The sequence below is a fragment of the Trachinotus anak genome, unplaced genomic scaffold, assembly GCF_046630095.1.
Source record: "Trachinotus anak isolate AG129_WGS33_773 ecotype Australia unplaced genomic scaffold, CSIRO_AGI_Tana_v1 ptg000024l, whole genome shotgun sequence".
Classification (NCBI taxonomy): Eukaryota; Metazoa; Chordata; class Actinopteri; order Carangiformes; family Carangidae; genus Trachinotus; species Trachinotus anak.
This window is the reverse complement of record NW_027273875.1, coordinates 4,594,980-4,620,010: the sequence shown is the minus strand read 5'-3', so window position 1 is coordinate 4,620,010 and position 25,031 is coordinate 4,594,980. Positions and strand designations below refer to the sequence as shown.

Here is a 25,031-nt window from a genome sequence, read left to right as displayed (position 1 = left end):
AACCCAAACTGCTGGAATGGAGAGAATAAAGCCAGATTACGAGTGGGGTGAAATGATGAGTCTTTTTATAGAAAGAATGTGGAGGACTGCTCACTTTTTGTAAAGCTGTTTATGTAACAGACAGCGCTGTTCGACATGAAAGCCCTGTTACAGCATCACATCACTGCTCACACTGTGTGGCTTCTGGCATTTCACTCTGCTACATGAAAACTATTTGTTCAGGTTTCCTATTATTCACCTCCACAACTAAAGAAATTACTTCCTGTTAATTCTTCTGCTGTGCGCTTTTCATAACCTTGAAGGCTGTTTGACCAACTGTCTGCAGGAGAGTCACAAGACGAATCCGGGCTGTTGTGAGATGATAGAAGGGAGAGGGATGAAAAAAAAAAAATCTAGGTTCGTCCACACAAACATACATAGACAGAGATTTTTTTTTAACTTTCTCTAATCTTTGCTTTTTGTTAATTGCTTGATAATTAGACCTCTTTGGGTTTCAAACTGTTCTAGATGAAACCGTCTTACAGGTTTGGAGGGGAAATCACCCTGAAATCAACCTGTGAGAAGAACCCGGGAGACACTGCTTTTTCAGTAAGGGGTTTGTGTTATGTTTTTATGAGCTTATATGGTTTATACAATCTTAATTGGAAAAGTAACCGGTAACTAAAGCTGTAGTGAAGGATAAATGTAGTGAAGCAAAAGTGCAGTTCCCTCTGAAATGGATTAGTGAATGGAAATACCCATGTAAAGTACAAGTACACCAATATTGAACTTAAGTAGAGCACTTGAGTAAATGTAATTTCTTCAGTATTGATGAAACCTAGTCAATGAGATCTGGACTGTATGTACCTCATTCTGCCCCCCACCCTACCCCCCCACCCCACCTTCAAACATTTCAAAACTGCCCCTGTGGTTAAGTGATGTCAGGAGCAGATGAAAAGCTTCTGTTGTCCCAATAATGAGAAGAGACTTGATTTGAGGAAAGAAACCAAACTGACAAAGGAAAAAAAAAGGCATCAGCCAAAGACTTGGTCTAATCTTTATATACATGATATTTAGTCACCAGTTACAATACACATATTAATATATACTACAGGAACACAGATAATACAGGTACTCAACGTGTGTTACTGTTTTTTTGTTTTTGTTTTTTTTTAACCTATCCTGCATGTTGAATAAGAGCCAATCATGGGGTTTGTCTTCAAGCCTAGAGGACAAGAAGGAGAGGACTGCTGGCCTGAACCAATCACAGTCATCCATATTGTCACCTCCCTCATCCATATTGGCCAAAGGCCTGCATTTGAAGAGAGTGCATAGAAGAATTTTAAACTCTTCTAAAGTCTAAAGTTCAAGAAGTCCAAACTCCCAGGCAGTCTTTTCAAATGTACACAGATGTCCAAACTGCTGAGGAATGCCAATACAACTGAAATGTCCTGCCTCATATATCACGGCTACTTTTTAAAGAAGAAAGCTTCACATTCATTTTTCCACAGATGTGCAGATGATTTAAGTTTAGCTTTTACACTCAAAAACTAGCTGGCCACAGACTTAGTGACATGATCTAGAGAAGTGTCATATTTCACAAGGAGAAGGTGAAATAAATCCTTATAGGGAGTCTAGGAGTGTGTTAAATGACCCTTACCACAGACAGCAACTTATGACTCATAATGCTTTTCTCCATGGGAAAAATGAATAGGAAACTGACTTCATGAACTCCGTATTTATGCTCTGTGACCTTTCAAGTATGGCTGACAGAACTACATTTTGTTGCATCCTTCAGCAGAAGACAAACCCTCAGAGAGCCTTTTAATGCAACATCATTATTGCTTACAGAGAAAAAGAAAAAGCTTTTTTTGTGTACATAGACACACAGTGCAGATTCATGGAGGGCCCTATAGTTAGACAGAGATTATGGGAGAGCAGAGCTGAACTTCTGCTTGCTTTCATCATCAGGACAGGGAGACATCCGACTCAGAGGAACCTTTAGTGCAGGCAGCAGAGCGTGAGTGAGTGAGGTTTTCTCGAGCTTAGGTAGAGGATTTACCACAAGGGATGATGGTGAACATTTTTATTGCTCGACCCCTGGCAATTTTCAATATGATGACTTAACAGTGTTTAAGTAATTCACAGGGTTTGGGTGAAGGTTTTGGCAAACTCGACCCATGGATCCTTTTCACTGAGCACTGTTATGGTACATCTCTCTTTTAGGAGCGCAGAAATTGCAGCACTGAGTTTCGTAGCAACACTACAGACCTGCTGTGAAACCACATCAGCGATTTGAAAAAGTCAGTAGCAAGTTGCAGGGGACAGAAAACTGCTGCTGCACTGCACAGATGCTCTGAGACGTGGCCACAGGTACAACATGCCTCAGCATAATCGTCCATACAGAGCAGTTTTCCACGGCAGCACAGAACTGCCACCACTTTCAAAAAAACAACAAATCAGAAATGTATTTTGCTATAATGACATCATCTCATTGTTACAACAAAAAAGATCTTGTAATAATGACAAAAGACCAAGTCTCATCATGGCAAAGCATCTTATTGTAAGAAGAAATTAACTCTTGTTATAATAAGAGAAGTTTTGCACAGAGATCCTGAAGTGCTTAAAGATAATTTTAGCGACTAGTTCTGTGGTTTGTCAATGGCAGCATTGGTCAGTCTGTCCACCACTTTGGTCTCGACTGAAATATCTCAACAACTCTAGTATGGACTGCCATGAAATCTGGTGCAAACATCACCAGAGGAAGAAGACTTCTCTAGTGCCAGCATGATGTTTACATGTTTTGGTTTTTGGAGACATTTCTTAACAAACATGGGATGGATTGCCATGAAACTTGGTACAGAAATTTATGGTTCAAAGAGGATGAATTGCAATTATTTTGGTGACCCCATGACCTTTCCATCTACCTCCACTACGTGGAAGTGAACGTGAAAGTGGTGCAGGGATTCATGGTACCTTTAGGATATGAATTGTAATAACTGCCATCATCAGGTCAACATTTTTATTTGACTATGACTTGGCTTATGCCTAAATACTTGTAAAATAATCACATCCCCATCATCGTGCTAATTATCATTAGCATGCTAACACTAAGATGAACACCATCTTAGTGTAAAACAATATACCTGCTGAACATCAGCTTGTTGCATGGTCCATGTGAGCATGTTATCAACATTGTGCCAATGGTTCTCTCTTTTTTGTGCACATCTTTCAGGATTTTGGAGTCTTGGTAGAAAACATAAAAGTGTGGTTTTCACCTTTATACTGTAAAAATAAATGACTGTGAGCATTTCATCATTGTGCTCCCAGTAGTTAAGCAGAAAAAGGATGGCCCATAGCTTTTTTTCTAGAAACACAATAACCAGACATGGTGTTCTGTCACCATAATTAATTCACTGAATAATTTTTAACATGTTAACACTAAATCCATCTCTATCCAGAACTATTACTGTATGACGGCTGTGTTTTTGTACAGAGGCAACCATTTCATGAGAATATACTACTACTGACATTTTTGAACTTTTACTAGTTTGTTTGTTGAAATGAATGAACCCCAACTATTCACAGAATGATTCCCTGCAAAGGATGCAGCACTTAGAAATACAGAGCTTTAAGTCCAACCTAAACAAGAAAATATGCTGTTTGTAAGTTAAACTGTCAGTAGAAGATGGTGGTCTCTGGCGTCAATTTTTGACTCTAAACCATCCACCTCCACCTCTCTCAATTCATGGTGCTATAATAACATCATGCTACTTTAGCCTTTGCTTCTCAGAGACAAAGCTCATCATTCACATGACCACAGGAGGTCACCAGTCTGGAAAATAGCAACATAGGTTGTTCGAAATGTCCGAACGACTTCTGCTGTCAGTTCTTTTTTTTTCTTTTCTTTTTTCCTTTTTTTTTTTTTGGTGAAGAATGAAAGAGAGGGTAGTACATCTTTGAATTCATCACAACATCTTTGATTTAACTCACAGATGTGCAGAGAATAAATGAAGAGTAACTAAAACAAGTTTTTACCTGACAAATATCTGTCCTTTAATTAATTAATTTTATGTAAAGACCAAGCAGATGACAGTTATAATAGAAATCTTTGTCATTATAACAAGATCCTGAGAAAACCTTTTGTCTCATGGTGGCACCTCTGCTTCTCTACAGTTTACTGCTCTGTGTGATTTGTGTAAAAGATCTTAACTGTGATCTAAATGACTTGCAAGACAGTAGCTCTAAGCGAGGCCCAAACTCCACAGCAGCTCAGTTCACTCAAGTGTGCCTCATCTTTAATCAACCCTTACAAATCACCTAACACCTGCAGAGTTGGAATAAAAACCTACAAACTACTGATATAATCTGATTGGCAAGATGTTTTTTTAAGGCTGATACTGATAAAAAAAAATTTAACTCAAAGCTGCAGAGTGGAGATATAGTATTTTAAGCCGATACTTAACATCTTTATTTATGTTTTCCCGAGATTTTTATTCATGTCAGGGTGAGAGAGCAGTGTGAAACAGCAGCTAGGCCACGATAGAACAACACACTACAGCTCTCCAGTGAAAGCCAGACTGGTTCAACATCTTTATATACTTTAGCAGCTCTTAAAGGCAGAGGCTGAGTTTACAGACTGATGCCCCTCAGGCATTCAACAACATCACATCCTCACCTCCACCTCAGTCTGGTGGTAGGAGATTTTTACAGTCCAACATCTGACTGTTGAAAGTCCATATCTGCCATCTATCGGGCCTTATGGAGCATGGATTAAAACCATTGATTTACAAGACAGAATTATATATATACACTCCTCCTGCACTCGCTCCACTCACAATTAGTACTCATAAAACACATACACATCCATGCCCAAGTGAATAGGTAAAATGACTGTGATTCCTGTGATTTCCATTGTTTTCTGGTATATCTCCCATCTTCTTCGGGTATCAACCAACGCTTCTAGACACAACAACTGCAGTGATACTTCCACAAAGGGATCCAGTGGCTTTAGTTTGTTGAGTTGAGTGTCTTGACAGTACATTCCTCATAGCTAGATGCCCCCGAAAAGAATGCACCACCTCTTGTTGACCTACTTCACCGAGTCTCAGTCTGAGGACGTTCTGGGACATGAGGTACATTCTGCTCCACTGACAGTCTGGTGCTCTTCACTTGTCAGTCCACATGATGGTTACAGGAGACACCGAGGTAAGTCCCCATCTACCAGCAAGACTGAAAGAGGAGGTGATGACCCTTTGTGTCAAAGATGACAAACCACCAGTTGCTGGATAAATCACCTGTTTTGATATCACACCTGCTGAGTGTTTCATCAGCCAGCGACTGGGCCGGAAAAGTGGAGGCATGATTTACAGAGCCTGGTTACATCATAAGTTACATCATGACATTTGGAAATTCACTTCATCGATGGGTAATGATGATGTTAGGGGATGTTGGGGAATAGTTAATGCATCCAAGTGAAGGTTCGGTAAACCCCACCCCTGAATAGCGACTGTTCAATCACAGTTTAGCAACTGCAAATAGACACAGCATGGCACATCAGCCATGTCTCCGTTAGCCTTTCCAAACCCAAAAACACAAGAAAAAGGTGTAAGGAATTTATTAAAGTGTGTATTTGTCTGAAAATGTTTAATGTTATCAGCTCCAGCAACCCCAGCCCAATCTTTACCTGAGATAGCATTACATTTTCAGTTAGTCCTAATCCTCAAAGCTTTCTTTCTTCTAATGTTAAAAGTCAAACATATTGTTTGAAAAACACACAAGAAAGCATAAATCTCATAACCTCTGTGATGCTTGTCCAAGTGTGTTTTTCCATAAGCTAAGCATCCAAACAGGGTTGAGTCAGAAGGAAACAATTGTCTGATTTTACATTTTCCACTGTCATACTATAAAGTATGTAACACTAGGGCTAGCTAGCACCGATCTCAGTACAAGCGCAATGCTACTCCATTACTTCTTTGCCTTCTACATGGATCATCAACTGGTGAGGAGGCTAACTTTTTGCTTGGGACTTGTAGCTTTAGCCTCAGTCTTTTAGCATGATATCATGTACGTAGAATATTTAAGACGCTTTAACAGAATTCTCTTTTCAAAAATGTGTTTACAGCCAACTCGTGTAAATAAAGTTTTAGCTAGCTAGATATGATAAAAAATCTTCTAATGACAGTTCTCATTTCAGCTGCGAGAATCAACAGTTGCTGGCCAGAGGAAGGTGAGGCTTAGTGAACGTCAATTGCTCCAACAACACATGGAAAATATTGCAGTAAGGAACAGGGGCGTTTAAGTGTGTTCATTTTCGGTACTTTGAAAGTGATTGACTAGCAGAGTTATGAACTTCATGTGGCTCACAGTTGATTTTCATCGAAGTTTTCATGGTGGTTTGTGGGATAGTTCGCTTAGAGTTATTGAGTATGTAATGCTATGGTGTATTTGAGAGAAAGTTACACGTTTAATGCAAAGTGACAGACATCTTTCCATAGATCAGTCTCATGTATGGGTGCCATCAGCCTTAGAGATTGATATGGATCTAGACCAGAAGTTTTCATTATAGTATCATCATATAAATCAGTAGGAGGGTGATTATTTGATGGTTACATAGTTGTTTGTTTATCATGATTATGAATTGTCGATAAAGAGGGACTCTATAGATAGACTACGTACCATATTTGGTGCTAGATACATTAAAACCAATGAAAATCAGTGGAAAACAGTTTCTTACATCTTAGTCAAGTGTTGTAGGAGACTGCAGTCTTATGGAAGGTGGTATAATGACTGGGTTTCCTATGACTTGCTAACATAACTGAAGTGCGGCACTGTCAGCAGCGTGTTAGACAGCAGAGAGGGGGCACTCCACTGTAGAATCTAGATCACATCAGCGAAAGATCCAATTACAAAGGTGCTGTGGGGCTGTGCAAGCCAGCCTCAGTGGATTACTCTGACAGTGGCAGCTATCTTGGAGTTGGTGATGACGAGGGGTGTTTGCTGTGTAGTATTGTTGCTGTGCAGCTGTTAACGCCACAACTTTATTTACAAATAGAAAACTCTGCTCTCTTACCTCAGGCTACTGAGAATCTGCCCAAAACTGGGCAGATGCCTCCATCTTATTCAAAGGACTATGAATCTTAAAGGACTTTTTGAGAAGCTGTGCTTATTCACTTTCTTGATGAGAAGATTAATACCACTCTCATGTCTGTGCACTAAAGAAGCTACAGCCAGCAGATTATTGGTTTAGCTTGGCATAAATCATCAAGAAAGTGAATAAATATATTTCCCGAAATGTCAAACTATTCCTTTGACAGCACAAGCCAGATTTGTCCTTAACGGTGATAACACACAAATTTAATAATTAGTGAATATGTGTGTAAGGGAGTAGGCTTTAGTCTCACATATGGAAGGCACGTGTTCTGCAGCGTTCAACTATCCTGGTCTGACATTAAACGGTTGTGCATTTATAAAGCCTGCTGGAAAATACTCCTGTTCAGTGGGTTTTGCGTAAAGGTAAATACACTTGAAACACTTGCAATAACTATGTGGCCCAACAGCAACTATAACAAAAAATATATTTGTAAATGCCCCTTCCCAAGAAACCCATTATCTCAGGAGTATATCCCCATCTGGAATACTGGACTACATGAAACATTTATTCAGGTAAGTGACTGCTAATCTTTTATAATCCAGTGTTAAGTGCTTTTATCTGTAGACAAATTGTTGCTGGATAATGGCTGGGTCATTGACTTTATGTGAGGGGGCAGAACATCGTGTGCCTGCAGTCCTAGAAAGGAGGAGCAACAATTGTTCTGGCCTCATCTATGAATATTCATCTGCCACCAAAGCATTGCTGAGAGGACAAAGACGCAAGCTGGGCCATTAGTGCTTAATATAACGCTCAGTCGCTTGACATTCTTGACAGCTGTCTTAAGACAAAGGATGATATGTGTCACCTCACCCTGCATTTATACCTGGGCGACATAAAATAGACGGAAAGAGAAATAATAAAGCTGAGTGATCGCACAGTCAACCTCCTTCACTTTGCTGGTATGGCTAAAAGGCCGTCCTTCTTCTTGGATGCACAGAAAAGTACAGAAAAATGTGTGTGGATGTGGATTTAAGTGATGATACACAAAAGTATTTTGTGTGCTTTTTCAAGGTTTGTTCTAGGACCTTTGGTTCCATTGAGGGGACAACTTAGGGCTCATTACTTTTTCAACCAGAGCATGGCTAATATTTTTGGCTTATATTAGCTTAGAAAACATATCTGGGCAGTGACTGTTTGGTAAGTAACAAGCTATATAAGTATTGTGTTTATATTACAGACAAAAACTACCGGATATATTATTATTAGATTTTTTTAAATCTCAGATATTGATATTGGTGCTACCCTCAAAAATCTAGGATTGGTGAACTCTAGTTTCACCTAACATCAGTTTCTGACCCAGCGAATGCTGTATTAAAACAGCACATTAATGCTCTTGGAGTGACATGTTCAGCTGTTACATATGGGTGTAAAGTTCAGGTCTCAATATTGTTTTGGCTAAGTTGTGTACACTCTGCCTTCCTTCCTCTTCAAAATAATTTCTGTCTAAAGACACTGCCGAGAGTGTTGAGCGACCAAGCATTTAAATTTAACTTTAACAATATTCAAACTGAATGCAAATAAACCTTTTCCTAACCTAGCACTGAGGAGCTCTTGGTCCAATACAGACTTATGCTCCAGCAGTGTCACGACAAGCACTTAAAGTACATTTCATGTGACCGCTCTTCCAGTTAATTGCCCCTAAACATATTCATTCATCCTTGTTCTAGAAGAAGAGTCACACATGTCAAGATAGGTGCAACATGTTTTGCTCAAGTTGAAACATTTTTGAATCTTAATTTGCCCCCTGCTGTGCTTTTCATAGACTACGAAGTACGCGATGGTGAAGCCTCCAAGATTCATTTCCCATTCAGTCTGAACACATCTTATTAACCTGCATCTCCAGCTCTGGCTTCATATTGACTGATCAATGGTCATGATGGATGCAGTTTTTCTCTTTACCTACAGCAAGAAGGAGCAGGGCTTGTGCTCCATGGCCAGCTTACATTTGGAAACAACTCGGCTTAGGACAGAGAGCACCACTCTTCCGACAGAGACTCAATAATCACGTAACAACTGCAGGAGCCACAACTACCTACTATCAAATAAAGACGTGTTGTTGAAGGCAGAGGTGGGTGGGCAGGTGGGTGGGTGGGCTGAGAGGCAGGGAACAGGACTGAATAAATGAAGGAGATGGTTTGGTTTGGGTCACCTCTTCAGATGGTGGCATCATAGGGCAGTTGAGGCACTGCCACTCCAGGCTTCCGATTGGAGTAGCGCTGCATGTGGGACAGAGTGTGGCCAGATGGTGCCAGGCCTAGCAGCTCCCTGGATCTGCCTGGCCTCCTCCGGCCCCAGAAGCGACTACCATAACCAAACCTGGGGCTTCGCCTCACTGCCTGGCCCAACAGCATGGCTGTCTGGGGCCAGAGTGGGTCCGTGAAGCTAGAGATGCTGGACTCCTGAAAAGGGATACAGGACCTGCGCCTCAGTGGGCGTTCTTCTTGGTAGATGTGGGAGGCTGTGAAGAGGTTGGGACTAAAGTCGGAGCAGGGCTGCCGTGAGCCCCGGGTCAGGGAGATACGGCCATCCAGCGATGGCCCCAGCAAGCTGAGGCTAGTTCTGTCTGTGAACGAGTCCGTTCGATCTTCGTAGCCAAGGTCAGCTGGTGCTGAGCACTGCTGCAGGGGCCAGCCTCCGCGACCCTTCCCCCCGATGTCCGCATTACTGCCCCCCTCTCCACCATCGCGCTCTGCCCTAACTGCCTCGTCTTCCTCCTCCTCCTCTTCCTGTTCTTCCTCCTCAACCTCTGTTACTTCCTCCTCTGCCACTCCTCCCTCCACCACACCCTCCTCCTCATCCTCGGTGCTGGTGGGTGGCGGGGAACGTGGGTCCCGCAAGAAGACCACTACCACAGTGATATTATCACTAGAGCCCGCATCACGGGCAGAGGCCACCAGCTTGTGTGCCACCATGGTGGTGTCTCCGGCGTTCTCCTGGAGGTGGTCACTGACTACCCGCACCGCCTCATCTGGACTCACTGTGTCCCAGAAGCCATCACAGGCCAGAATCAGGTAGTCTTCTGAACCGTCCAGTGGGAAGATACTATGATCTGCGTCACCACAGATGTAGGGTTTGTGCTCTGAGTCCCCTGTCAACACAGGCAACAGGTTAGTCTGTTAGGGCCTGCTCTTACCAGCATTCATGACAGCAAATGTTTGCACTTAGCAATTGATCTGAATGAAACAAGTGAGCTGTCAGTCCTCAGCAAACTGTTACATTTTTTTAGTCGAACAATGGTAAATACAGTGTATAAATAAATAAATACAAGTGTGTGACTGAACTCGTAGTTTACCTATTGCTCTGGATACAGACAGACTGCCATTGACCCTCCATGTGCCAAACCAGATCACACAGCCTCCCAGAGCCTCGATCCTCTGCTTCTCATCCTGCGGGGAGACACCAACAGCTTTAGCGGTTGGTTGTAAAGGCGATGACATCGATCACATGGTTTACAACAACCTGATTCTAGCATTTCCTGCAACAATAGGTTACCTGACTCTGTTATACACTTATAGTGACATTCCACCTAATCACACTCTTACGACAATACCTTAATACAGGTGGTGTATCTGGGTAGATGACACTACAGATTTTTAACTGAAAGTGTAAAGCAAACGCTCAAAAGGTTGGGAAACATGCCATGACAAAATGATGAGGGATGGTATGCCATGTTGTTCCATGAATGCAGTAGAAAAAAGTTGTGTCAGACTGTTTTGATATTGAATGTTTCTCGAAAAATTCCATGAATTTATTCATTGATATTTAATTTATTAATTTTTGGAGGGAGTTTGGTGTTACAATCGTTTTTTGTACCATAATAGACATTAATTATTATAATTATTAATTAATTATAATTAATAATTAACTTTCAAGGAACAGTTCAACATTTTGGGAAAAATACTCTCTGGCATCTCTGGAGAGTCAGATAAGAAGATTGATACAGATACCATCTCAATGTCAGGCTATCTGTTTTTCTCTGTTTACAGTTTTGTGTTAAGTTAAGCCAGCTGGCTGCTGGCTGTAGTGTCATATAAAACAACACAGATATGAGATTTGTATCAATCCTTTCATCTGACTCTTTGATCAAAAAGTGAATAAGTGTATTACAAAAAATGTTAAACTTTTGCTTTAAGAGCATCATATCACTGTTTTTAAAAAAATGACCTTGGGAGGCCTGAAATGACAACTGCATTTAAAGAAATCAGATTGTTTTAATTTAGAAACAACAGAAGTTTGTGATTATTCTTGGTATAAGTTTATGCTGTTTAAAACTATGCTGGCCAGAAATACAAGTCTGTTGCTTAATTTACAGAAAATATTTAAAATTTAATTGGATACTTTGGGATAGGAATGGGGAAATCCTTTCAATGTTCAAAAATGATGAACAACTTGATGTGCAGGGGAAGTACCTGGATTTTGTTGTACCATAAATCTGTTAATTCAACTCTATTGTAATTTTGTGCCTGTATTTGTGTTGCTGCTGTATTGGATTGAGATAAAATGCAATACAAATTTCTGTGCAAATACATGCTGTTAATTTTGTAAATATGAAAATGAATGATAGATATACAGTATAGTGTCTCAAAATCTACCAGTCCACCAAGATTCACCACTTCCAATTATGGTTCTTGATCTTAATCAAGTATACAGACCTAGATTTAAGCCCAATGGTGTGTGAAGATGTGCATGTGTAACTGGTTACCTCTCTGTCCGGTTTATGTGGTTTCATCAGCTCCACAACCTGTCCTCTCCTGACAAGGATGACCTGGGAGTCTCCCAGCCAAGCCACATACAATGTCTGGCCCCGCAGAAACGTCACCACACCTGTTGTGCCACAACGCAGGTTCTGCAAAAAACAGAGGAATGCTACAGTATCCAGCTCACAGCAAGCAGCAGCTGCACCACCACTACTTCATACAGGAATGGTGTCCCTGTTTTGCTGGATCAGGGTCATCAGTTTACTAAAAAACAAGCAGAAAATGTATCACAACTAATCAAAGATTTCTTCTAGTCATTCAATCTGCAACTTAATCTTTAATAATGTGGCAGGCAGAAAAAGTGTGAATATGCTAGATGCGAGAGAAACCCGGAGGGGGTTGATTGGGAGGAACAGCCTGCCCATTCTGAACCCAATTAGTGCTTTGTTGTTTTACTTCTGTGCTAGTCATGGATTAGCACTAACAAACACCATGTTCAAGCTGGTTCATAAGTATATTTGGTACCAGAACACCTTAGCTCTAACTTTGTGGTCTTATGTTCAGGTCTTGGACTCTCAGTGGGGAGGACTGGAGTAATCAACTATCATCATCTGGTGGTGAGTTGGATTATTTGGTCCAGGAGACTGCTGGAAAGTCCTAGTAAACCCAAATGTGTAGTGAGGGTGAACTGGGACCTGGCTGAGGCCCCAGTCTGCAAGGTCTTTCACCTCCACCTCCAAAAGAACTTCTTATGCATCCCGTAGGAGGTCAGGGACATGTAATCCCAGTGGGCCATGTTCAAAGCCAGTTACTCTGAGTTGCAGTCAGAATGTTGTTGGTGCCTGTCGTGCAGCAACCTGAGAACCATGGGGGAAGAAAGTCATCAAGCTGAAGAAGGAGGTCTTTTGGGCTTGGTTGGCACAGAGGTCTCCTGGAGCTGCAAATGGGTACCAGCAGACCACTATGGCTACGGACATGATGGTTGTAGATAAAAACCGTTTTGGGGAAGCAATTGAGCAGAACTTTTAGTTGACCTCAAGGAAGTTCTGGCAAACCATCAAATGACGTAGGAAGGGAAAGCAGTGTCCCAGGCTGTGTTCAGCAGGGGAGGAGAACTGCTGAACTATGAATCTGACCAATGTGTTCTCTGAGGAGGAGGCAGAGTTTAAACCTGGGGAAGCCTTACTTATATCTCTGGCAGATGTCTCTGAGGTAGTCTAGAAGCTCCACACCTTGTACCTAGCAAGGTGGCCATTAAATAACAGGAGTGGGAGCTATATCCATATTCTTGGCAGGATCTCGACCAAATTCCCAGTTGGTGTTGGCCTCTGCCAGGGCTTTTCCTTGTTACTTATCTGGCATTTTCATAGATCTTAAGAGGATCTTAAGGCACAGCCAGGGGGAGGGAAGTGACCACTTTGGGGACCTCAGAATCGCCTTGCTGCTTTTTGCTTGTGATTCATCAGACCATGACCTCTGGTATGCACTGGGTGGTTTGCAGCTGAGTATAAGCATCTAAGATGAGAGTCAGCACTTCCAAGTCTGGTTCTCTGCCAGAAAACAGTGAATTGCTCCCTTAAGGTTAGGAGTGAGTTGCTGCCCCAACTCCTGCCCAAAGGAGATTAAGATCTCTTGGTCTTGTTCATGACTGAGGATGACATGACAACATGGTGAATGGAATATGTGACTGACAGGGAGATTAGTGCAGTATCAGCAGTAATGCATTTGTTGGTCCAGACTGTTGTGGTGAAATGGAAGCTCAGCCAGAAGGCATAGCTTTCGATTTACTATCTATGTTCCAACCCTTACCTGTGGTCATTAGCTTTGGGCAGTGTCCAAAAGAATGATTTTGTAAACACAAGTGACCGAAATGAGTTTTCTCTGTTGGGTGGCTGGACTCATTCTTAGAGATAAAGTAAGGAGCTCAGACAGGCAAATCCAACTGATAGAAGACCTTAAGGTAGACCCAGAACACGCTGTATATTATATAACTCATCTGTCCTGGGAACACATTGTGATCTCCCAGGCATAGCTGGAAAATGTTGCTGTTGATATCTGTGGTAGTACATGTAGTAGTAGTAGTACTAGTAGTGATAACAGGAACAGTAGGAGAGACAGAAGTAAGAAAAGACATGCAATACAGTTACCATGATAGATTATTACTGTGCATCATCCACAGGCTTACACTGGGTGAGTACTGCATTGCTTAATAATATTAAAGAGGTTTGGCTCTTTGCAGATGTCGTTACCTCTCGTGAGGCCTTCCTCACAAAACGTTCATCAGTGAGTTTGAAGGCCCTGCAGAGTGCATCGCTGGGGTCCTGGCTGAAGGATTCCTGACGAACTAAGTTGACGTGGAGGTGATTGGCAGCATAAATGGCAGCGTCCACACCACCATGACCGTCAAACACAGCAAAGAAAGCCTGTTCTTCCTGATCCTGAGAGACAAGACATATCAGTTAGTGGACACAGTGAAGAGAACAATGCAAATTTAACAGCTCATTGCCTTACAACTAGCATAATAGTTGCTGATTGTACAATGGTGACTTTAATGCATTGATATGCTGATAATAGGAAAGTGAATTACAAAAGCACCCCACTAACCTCCAGTTTTATCTATGTACAATAAGTTTTACCTCTCACCAAATACAAATATAAATATAACTAGACCTTCAGGTAAGTACACTGGGGTCAGGACACATGGACAATCGAACAGAAATTACATGGGAGCTGCCATGTAAACAATTTCTTTCATAATCCTAAACAATTTCCATATTTAGCAAAAATGTGAAATTGGCCCACAGTTGTAAGACTTAGGGAATTATGATCAGAAAAATCTTCAGAAAACTTACTTTAGAAGAGGGTGATGGTTAGTTTTATGGATATGGCTGAAACCACGTTATGATGATGCAAGTACTTGCACCACTACAGCTGCTACTGCAACTTTGACACCTTACAGCTTCTTATAGCTGTAGTGATTTGAGTTTTGTCTTAGAATATGGACTGTAGATCCCAAAAACATATTTCGTTTTTTCCACAAAGACAGATGTAAATAATACTGAATGAGAGCAGATGATAGCCAAGATGAAACATCATGACACCACCAAGCACTGAAACCTTTTTGCTTTTGTTCCAGTTGTTATTGTTATCGTTACCAAAACACTACCTGAATCAGAATCTGAGAAACCATCAGAAAGATAGATAGATATCTACAGTGGTCTCACCGTGGTCTGATAATGACCTGCTTTTGCATGGCATGAGGTGTGGGGAAGTTGTGTCTACCTGAACATTGAAGAGTGTGTTGAAGTCCGGGATGATGACATGCTTGTCCTCCATCTTACGCCTCATGTTCTTGATGGCGTGGATGGAAGTTTCGTAGTATGGCTGTGGACGGCGCCGGAACGGAATCTCCTTCATCCAGAGGCAGCACATCTCAAACAGTCTGTTAAACACCGTCCGGGCCAGCTTCACAGACTCCATCTCTAAACACACACACAAAGAATTAGACATGCCTCTTTATTGACCATATACTAACCACTCTTGCAGTATAATCCACTTTTTGTACGTCCACCACATAACTAATACACTACTTCTGTGTTTCGCCTGTCCATAGCTACAAAGTCCCACCCTCGAAATAGCACGTGACGATTAACTGGTGAAGCAATGATCATTTCACTGTCTGCTTATTTATTCCATCTAAAGAGAGATATTTTTATAGGGCTGTAAATAATGATTATTTACACTAGTCTGCTGATTATTTTCTTTGTCAATCAATTAATCGTTGGTGTTAAGTGTTACAGAAAATGAGAAAAATGTTCACCACAATTTCTCAGAGCCCAAGGGGACTGTTTTGTCCAGCCAATAGTCTAAAACCCAAAATATTCATTCATAGGATTGGATTACTAAAGAGGCCTACAGGGCACAGGCCCAGAGGCCCTCAGGTCAGAGTCTATGGTTAAAGTTATTGTTAATATTTCTTGTTGCAAAGTTAGTTAAATGACTACAAAGAGACACAAAATGACCTCAAAGAGATGGTTAATGACCTCAAAGGGGTATTTTCAGTTTACAATGATATAAAACAGAGAAAAGCATTTTGTGGTAAGTTTGCATGCTGCTTAATATCAGCTGAGCAGCTAATTAGATATCAAGCCTGCAGGCCGATGTTAGCAGTGCACTTTTCGCCGGTGAATGTTTGTTTGGTCGCTCAGTTGTTGTTCAGAGTCTGTGGCCACCTGCTCTGCCTATGATACAATGTTGACGTTACTGCCTTATGCAAGATTTGATCAGCTGTATTGAAACAACATCACCATCTTTGAAGATGAATGTCTGGATGGTATTCCATCAAAGTTAATGCAAAACTGAGACAGCATCATGAAAAGTATAAAATATAAATTTCTCCCCTTTGGCTTCTAATTTAACTCAAAGGAGAGCACAGGCCAGTTGACTAACATAGCAGATATGTATATGTTGCAGCAGGCAAAAAAAGCAATTTACTGTCACCTAGACTTTCACTGCTGTGAGTTCACTATAAGAATTTAAAGACAACTCAGACAAGTGTGCCAACTAAAACTGTAAAAGTTCTCGATTAATTTTTCTGCTGTGTCAAAAATCGAACTGTGAAAAGTCCCCATCCCCAGTGGAAATTATGCCGTTGTGGATAGTAAAAGCCCCAAGGATGTGTTATACATTTTCAGAAAGACAGATGAAAGAAACCCTCATTGAGATATTGCACTGGGTTACAGAAGTGAGTGGAGCTGAGCTGGGCCCAGAGGTGCCGTCAAGATTGCAGCTCTCAGTTATAACCAAGACACAGACTGTAAGTGCATGGGCTTGACCTACTAATGTTAGCTGCAGGTATAATAGTCTATCCTGTCTTAGCTGTTGTCTTGTCTCTCACTCTCACTCCAGTCAAGTGTCGGTGAGATAGAGAGAGAGAGAGACACACAGAGCTATAAGTCCCATTTCCTCCCTTCACTCTCAACCCTCCACCTTCTAAAAGTACATACATGTCAAACACTGTCCCAATACTGAACCTCACTGTGAACTGGCTGTTCAGCCCCTCTCCACTCATGCACCAAATGGAGATATTTCAGCACTGCATCTGGCATCAAAGGCTACCCATAACACCTTGCAAACAGCTGAAGGAAAAAAAAACAGCAGAGTGCAGCGAAGCAGCATCAAACAAGATATGATTGGCTGCTATACAACACAAGAAGATTCAATTTTGAGAAGGCACACGGTGTGGAACAGTTTGAGCTACAATGCAAGTCAGTCAAAATTAAAACATGTCACACAACCAGGTGAAAATCTTTGTGAAATGGTGAATAATAAATGGTTTTCTGTTACATTTTCAGCTACTGATGAAGTGTAGTCAAGTAAATATTCTATTCACAGTGACATAACTATTTATACATCATGTAGAGACAAGCTCAGTGAACCAGATGAAAACACTGCATGCACAATATATGATTTATATCTGTAGACCATGAAATTTTAAAACTGAATTATTAATACTTTCGCAAATTCATAGGCATACACTTTTCAATTTTAAAAAAGCCACAAAAACAAGTTGGGATAAAATACATTAAACATGTAAAAGGACTGCATTATAGCTTTATTCCTCACATATTTTACCTGTTCCATAATAATATTTAGAGTGATAATTTCTTTTGGTTCCTGGGTCATTTTTCGTGTATTTTTCAGGTTCCTGGCTGCTTTATACTTCATTAAATTGACAAAGTCAGACTTGTGGAGAAAAAAAGCATGCCATGCATGTGGGGTAAGGACAGTTTAAAAGCTGCAAAATGATGACAAAAATCAATTGACAAAAAGTTGGCAAAATGTAGCCAAAAACAACCAATATTCAATAGGATTAAGTTATAATTTATAAAACGCTGTGGAGAGTTATATCCCCTGAATTTGACTGATCTTTAAGGATAAGACACATTGTGTATTTTTGTTATTGTTGCAAATCCCAAGAAAAGACCAAAGCCAACAATGAATTAGTCTGTCAGTACTTCCTGATGTCCTTTCTCTGTCTGTGGCACTCAGCCCAAAGCTCATTGATTACAACTGAAGACATAAATCTTTATAGACATGTGCCAAATTCATTTGTGAAAAAAAAACATCAGGCCACTGTAGTTTTTGGCAAACATATCTCAAACAGGAGTAAATACAACATTTGTTGGCAGCAGTGGATTAATACACATTCTGTGATCTTGTGGGTATTTCCAGCATGTGGGACAGAGTTAAACAACAGTTCATCACTATGAGTGACCTCTTTCAGATTACACATAATCCTTTGATCGATTGTTAATATAAAAATACAGATTAGTACAGCTTTAAAAGATGACTGCTGAATGTAATTTCAGTCTATATCCATTTAATGTTTAGTATAGTTGATGCAGTTGATGATTCTGATATTATACTACCACTGTGATGAAAATATGATCAGACAAAGCTTATGATTTTAATGAAACTCCATTGCCCCATGGTGATATAATTCTTCCTGGTTTATGGCGAGTATGCTTTCTGCCCTCTTGTGGTCAAATACCATTTAATGCAGCTTTGCGGGGGAGAACTGGGACAAAGCCCTGGTGGTTACATGCCTGTGTGTGTGTGTGTGTGTGTGTGTGTGTGGTGGTGGTGGTGGGGGGGAATAAAGTGAGAGAGAGACCTAATTTGTCTGTACCTCTGCGTGTGTGTGTGTATGCAAGTGTGTGTGTAGGAGAGAGAGAGAGTGCACAGCCTCATGGGCCCACCCCGAGCACTCACGTGGTAATGGGTCAGCTCCATCTTCTACATTCTTAATAAGGTGGTGGATGGAGAGGTCAGTCCGCAGGATGCTGTCTGCTGTGGCTCTGGCCAGGGCTGCAGCCAGGGAGCATGGACAGTTACTGTGGTGAGGAGAGACAGCACAGTTATGAATGGGTCAGAAATGAAAATCATGTTACAATAATCTGCTGTGGAGATCAACAGTGTCTTCTGTGTATAGAGAAACTATAGTTCTACATTATCAACAAGCTGGATGGAACAAACACCAAACTCATGGTTTTGTATTCTTATATAAACAAAAAGGTATTTGGCTTTTGACCTTATGATGGCACTAGATGAAAAGTCAGGCGGTCACCAATGTTATTACAATTCTTCCTGAGGGAGACTTGAACGTGTAAGACAGCCATTAGGATACATCATATGGGAACCATGACCTTTGACCCCCTGGTGGTACTACATTAGAAATTGGAGGATCCCCAGAGTGAGTGGGCTTTATCTTCTGGAGACCTGGATATCTGTACAAAATTTCATGGCCATCCATCCAGTAGTTGTTGAGCTATTTCAGTCTGGACTGAACAACTGAACATCGCCTATAGCAATACTGTCACCATGGGTAAAAATGAATATCAGCATATCAGCAGATATATGATCAGGTTTTTAAGCAGGAGTATTTGCCTTGACAAATGTTAAAATGATGTAACAGCTCTGTTTGAGTGTATTGTAGTAGATGTAGTGAGATCACTACATCTGGCCAGAGCTGTGTGTGCCTCGGTGCCAGAGGAGGTGTGTCTCCTCTAAAGGTTAAGGTGCGGTAGGAAGAAAGAGGGGGAGGAGGAGGAAGAGTGGGTCATTTGAAGGACTGAAGTCCTGCTGTACATGAGTCACTAAGATAACTAGGCCACCTCCAGATGCAGGTAACCATGGTAACCCAACTTCTGGATGCTCTTCATCCCACTCAAATTAAGTTAACCCTGAACTGAGCTGATGTTAGCTTAATGGCTTCTTAATTCAGAAGTGAGGGCCAAAGCTTACTTCAGTGCTGTAGAAAAGTATAATTAAAAATCAATCAAATTATGTATTCCTGTCTGTCCTGGACAAATGTGATCTGATGATCTGCAGCCTATCCAATCCATTATTCTTTATACATGTACAATGCTAAAAGATTCACCTGCTGAATATGATACAATCTTTCTGGTTTTTTTTGGTAATATTTTGATTCATACAACCATACATGTAGATCATGCTAGGCCATATTAATTTAAAATGTAGCTGTGTGGCATCTGAATCCTCAAAGACATATTCAAAGACGTACAGTGCAACAATAACATACTAGATAGTGAGATGCTGCACACTTGAAACAGTTTAATTTATCCAAATGAATGAACTGGGGTTGGCTGAGTACAACACAGGGACTTATTCTACAATTAAATGTGGCGCATTAAGTGTGAAAGCACCTCTGTGGCTTTTATGCTAAATTACATGGGTTTAATCAATGAAAAACCAAAAGCTGGTTAATTTCTAAGGATTACAAGGATTTGAAATAAAAAAAATTTGGTGAAATTACTTTTGGTTTTTATGGTCCAGGTACAGTGGGTCTAACCCTTTGTGCATTGTGTTGTATAATGAGCAAGAGGAGGTGTGCTACTTGTGCAGCACTTTATTGAATGACATCATTATAACTTCAGTGCAATTGTAGAGAAACATTAACAGGACCTCAGTTGCATAAATTCTCTCTGTTTTCCTCTTCCCAGAGAAAAATCCAGTATAAAAAGAATAAAAAGAGGATGTGAAACTATAAAGTGCAAGTTCATAAAATAAAACAATCGCTAAACTTTCTGTTAAGACAAAGGCCATTGTTGGAAACATATTTATTATCCTATAAAAAAATAGCATTTTAGGAAGCACAGGAAAAATAAGTTTGATTCTGTACGCTTCAAAATAAAAGTCTCTGCTGAATTCAAATAGGATTTTAAAAGATTTTTTAATACACAAATTCAAATTAGCACAACATACACACAACACAGGGTAAAAAAAAAGAATCCTACACATATGATTACTTTTTTGTGCTATTTGTATTATATTTTAACTGCATTTCCTAACACACCATGTAAACATGTGCACATACTGCTAATGGTCTGAGTTTTTCCTGTGAAGCACACTATATTTTCCTTGGAATGAAACGTGCCATGTGTATAACCTTCCTTTGCTTTTACTAACATCAGCAACAAAGAACAATAAACTGTAGTTCACTTTTTAAATCTATAGTTATAATTTGCCTCTCTTCTTTGTCTCTGCTCTGCCAATACATCTGAGTGTTAAAAAAAGTTAAAACACAGAAGGGACCATTTCTCTCTCCATGGCAACAACAGAAACTACAAATAACTTCACTGACGATCATCTCACAGAAATAGTTAAACGAATTACTCATTTCCATCCTGACACTGGACAGAATATATCCAGATATATCCAACTTGACGTATTTTCTCCGCATTATGGCAGACCTAATTTCTGCACATTTCAACAATAAAGAGTCAGTTAGTGATGAACAGTAAGACCAAATTTACTGGTATTAATATGCAATCTAGTTGTGACATTTGATCACATTTGAAACACCTACATGTTACCTCACTGTGGATGTTAACCTTCAAGTAAGAGAAATACAAAAGAAGTGCTTCAGAAGTCATCTCCATCTGTCCTCAATGACACAGACCAGTTTCCTTCACATTCCACATTGCAAAAGTCCTGGAGAGACTGGTCCTGGCCCATTTCAGACTTCAGGTGACACCTCTCTGGACTCACTGCACTTTGCCTGTCGCTCTCAGGTTGGAGTCAACAGCGCCGCCATCTACCTGCTTCACTGAGCCCTTTCTCACCTGGACAAAGCAGGCAGTACTGTGAGAATAATTTCTCTAGATTTCTCTAGTGCCTTTCACACAGTCCAGCTCGTCCTGCTGAGAGAGAAGCTCCAGAAGACACAGGTAGACGCCTCCACAACCTCCTGGTTTACAGACTGCCTGGCACACAGACAAGCCACAGTTTGTGCAGCTGCAGGGATGTGTGTCTGAACAGTTGTTTAGCACCACAAGGGACAATCTCCTCACACCTTTCCTCTTCAACCTGTACACCTCTGACGGTCAGTACAACTCCTCCAGTCCTGTCATCTGCAGAGGTTTTCAGATGATGCTGTGGTTGTGGGGTGTGTCAGTGGTGGATAGGATGCAGAGCACAGAGACCTGGTCGACTGCTACATGATGCACTGTGGCAACAGCAACCAAGGAGATGTTCTTGAACAGAAGTCCACTTTTACAACAGACTGGACTGCAAATGCAACACAGAGGCTCTTTATAGGAAGGGAAAGGACAGTGTCTGCTTCTTGATCTATCTAAAAAAAAAAAAAAAAATGATTGAGAAGGTTGAATACAGACCTTTTCCTCCCTGGAAATGAGGTCAGGCCAGTTTTTACAAAAATTTGCAAGCACTGCTGGTACACAGATCGCAAACGGTCAAGTGGTTGGTTGTTACTTGTTTTTTCTGATTTATTTAAGTGCATTTTGTTGTGTGTTGTAGTTGGTTGGAAGTCTACAGTTCAGTGATTTTAAAGGTGGACTTGCAGTAGTATGTTAGGGTTACTCTTATTCTGATGTTTTTTGGTTTTCATTCAGAGTCATTATTGAGGGTTATCTGAACGAGGAATATGTGTATCCAGTCTTGCAATTCCTCTCCTCCCTTAGAAACTATTTTTTCATCAGGTCCTTGATTTTGTTCTTGAACTGGGTCAAGGGCTATAAGCATCAGGAACAGAGTAGTTAAAGCATGCCCCCATAAAGCAGTAACCATAGTAACCTCCCATGTAAACGTCTCCTTGAAAATGTGGCAGCTGTATTGGTGAAAGATCTTGTTCTACTTCTGAAAGGGCTCTGTCAAGACAAATTATGTAACAAATCTGCATGCACTGAAGTGTCACATCACAGAGCGACCCTGCGATCTGAATGCAGAGAAAGCCTCAAATTCATTTCCCCATCTCATATACTGGAGGCACATTAGGAAGGGATTTCCTCAGTCACTGTGAACAAACTATTTCAGTGTAGACACAGGATGGGTACGTGAGTATTGCTTTAATCTACCCCTTAGGTTTAGGGCCAAAGTACACTTCTGATCTCCTGTTAGGAACTGTCCAGACCTCTCAGATCATCTGGGACAAGTCCGCTTACTGTTCCCAAAGTCAAAACTAAACATAGAGACGCCGCATTCAGTTTTTATGCACCACGTATGTGGGACAACCTCTCAGAAAACTTAAGGAATGCTACAACTCTCAGTTCTTTTTAACCAGGGCTCAAAACATTTCTATTTGCCACTAGATTGTATTTAGCCTCATTTGAGACTGTTTCTTCAGATCTCGGACAGCACTGTAGCTTAACTGTCATTTTCAATCTTCAATCTTATTTAATTTTATATTCTTAGGGAAGGCTTTAATCTATAATAATTCGTGTATTTTATAAGGACAGTATATGTTTTTCAATGCAATATCTTAATCTGTAAGAAAGTAGTAACTATATCTATCATGCTAGATAAATGTGGAGTAAAACATACACTATTTATATTTCCCTCTTACACTGTAAATGTATTAGAGTGGAAGTATAAAGTAACATAAAATGGAAATGCAAAAGTAACTCAAAGTACAATGCTTGAGTAAATATACCTACTTTCCACCTCTGTTATTACATTATAATACATGTTATAAAAATGAATACAGATGTGGAAAAACTGAGTGTGCAGAACAGATGAAAGAATAAATAAAGACAGAAGATGGAAGAGAGAGGAAAGAAGATGGAGCTCAGACATGAGGGGTGGGGAGGGTCTAACTGTCAGTATTTGGGTTTGCTCATCACCAGTGTCCTCTCATCCATGTTTCCATTCATAGAATCCCACTACATTTCCCCAGTGCTCTCTCTCTCTCTCTCTCTCCTCACTCGTTCCACCACTGGCAGCCTAGTGGGGGTGGATGCTGAGCTAAGGAGCTCTGATTGGCTGCAGGTCACATAGGAGAAAGCACAGCGCACCAATGACAGCTCCTGGTGGCTTGTGCATCACAGTGAGGTCATGTGGAGCGGAGGAGGATTAAAGGGGAGCCTAATCTCACTTCACACCATCACATTGCAACAACGCAACTCACTAGATAAATGACCAGCACTCGCTAGATTGGTCGTCAAATTTGTTAATTCATAATGAAGCAAAGGGGATGCTCCTTCCACACAGCACTGTTTTATTTCACAGTGTGTCTTTTGGCTTTTCTTCTGCCTATCTCCTGAAAGACATGTCTCAATGTGAAAATGTGAAAATAACATATGTGGTGCACACTCACATGCAGCTCAAATAATCCAGTACAACAGCACCACAAAAGGAGACCCCAAAATTAATATAATAAACTCCTCTCTGGGAGTCCCATTAAACTGAACAATTATGTTATTCTCTTATTGTGCCCATACCCTTGTATGCCACATATGACTTGTGACCTTTACATATTTATAAAGAACAAATATTGGCTGCTGTGTGTATTTATAGCAACAATAATGTATGTGTGTGTGCTGTTAAATACTTTGCATTTTAAAGAGTTTCGTTGGCTGGAGCACATTTTTTGTTCACACTGAGAGGGGAGCAGGGGGAGCAGATTTTATTTGTCCAACATAAATAAACTGGAGTGTATGATTAGCAGGCATCAGAGGTATCTTCTCAGTGTATCTTCCCCAATTGATCGATATTTCCCCTTATGTTAACCTGAGCCCAAACACATTCCCTAACCTCAACCAGTTATCTCTGCTACTCCTAATCGTAAACTAAACTACACCCAAACCCCTACAACAAGGAGGGAGGTGTTGTACTGGCCTGCATTAATAGTGTTTGTAGTACTCTCCCACTCTGGTGTGAAAATCGGGTGGGAAGAACAGTAGAAACACCTTTTTTTTAAAAAATCCCTCCAAGGCCAAGGTGACATCTTCAAATGTCTTTTTTCAGTCCAAAACCAAAAGATATTCAGTTTACAAAGATGTAACGATATAAAATTTGAATTGATTATCAGAATCATTTCTTTTGTTTTAGCTCTAATATTTTGCCTCTGTTTCAGCATCATCCCCACTCCTGCTGGTGGACCTCAGAATAAAATTTACCCCAGCTACAGCTTTGACTGCTGATAAAGTTTGGAGCTGAATATGTCGGTATGCTTGAGTCAGCGGTGATTACTGCCGTCTCCCATGGCCCTTAACACAGTCTGGTGTTGCTTTTGTTCTCTCGTGTGGTCTCTGCTGTGGCTGTGTTTAGCTACAATCACGCAGGGAGCTTTGACAGGCTGCTCGCAGTGATAAAACTGGAGAGCTCTGAGTGTATGTGTTAGCAGATGACTCATGCATGCAGCCATGTTTTTTCTTTTTTTT

The 25,031-nt window shown here is 40.8% G+C and overlaps 1 protein-coding gene across 1 annotated transcript in view; it reads right to left on the bottom strand.

Moving 5' to 3' along the window:
* Positions 1 to 1,024: 1,024 nt before the first annotated feature.
* The window catches only part of ppm1e (protein phosphatase, Mg2+/Mn2+ dependent, 1E), a 46,602-nt gene continuing 22,595 nt past the window's right edge, over positions 1,025 to 25,031 (bottom strand). The window contains exons 3-8 of the mRNA XM_071460527.1: positions 18,604 to 18,725; positions 15,112 to 15,311; positions 14,079 to 14,267; positions 11,835 to 11,978; positions 10,425 to 10,518; positions 1,025 to 10,220 (exon numbers count right to left, since the gene is read on the bottom strand). Of these exons, the coding sequence (XP_071316628.1) occupies positions 9,286 to 10,220; positions 10,425 to 10,518; positions 11,835 to 11,978; positions 14,079 to 14,267; positions 15,112 to 15,311; positions 18,604 to 18,725 (1,684 nt within the window). The 3' untranslated portion in view covers positions 1,025 to 9,285. The remainder of the gene's footprint in view (positions 10,221 to 10,424; positions 10,519 to 11,834; positions 11,979 to 14,078; positions 14,268 to 15,111; positions 15,312 to 18,603; positions 18,726 to 25,031) is intronic.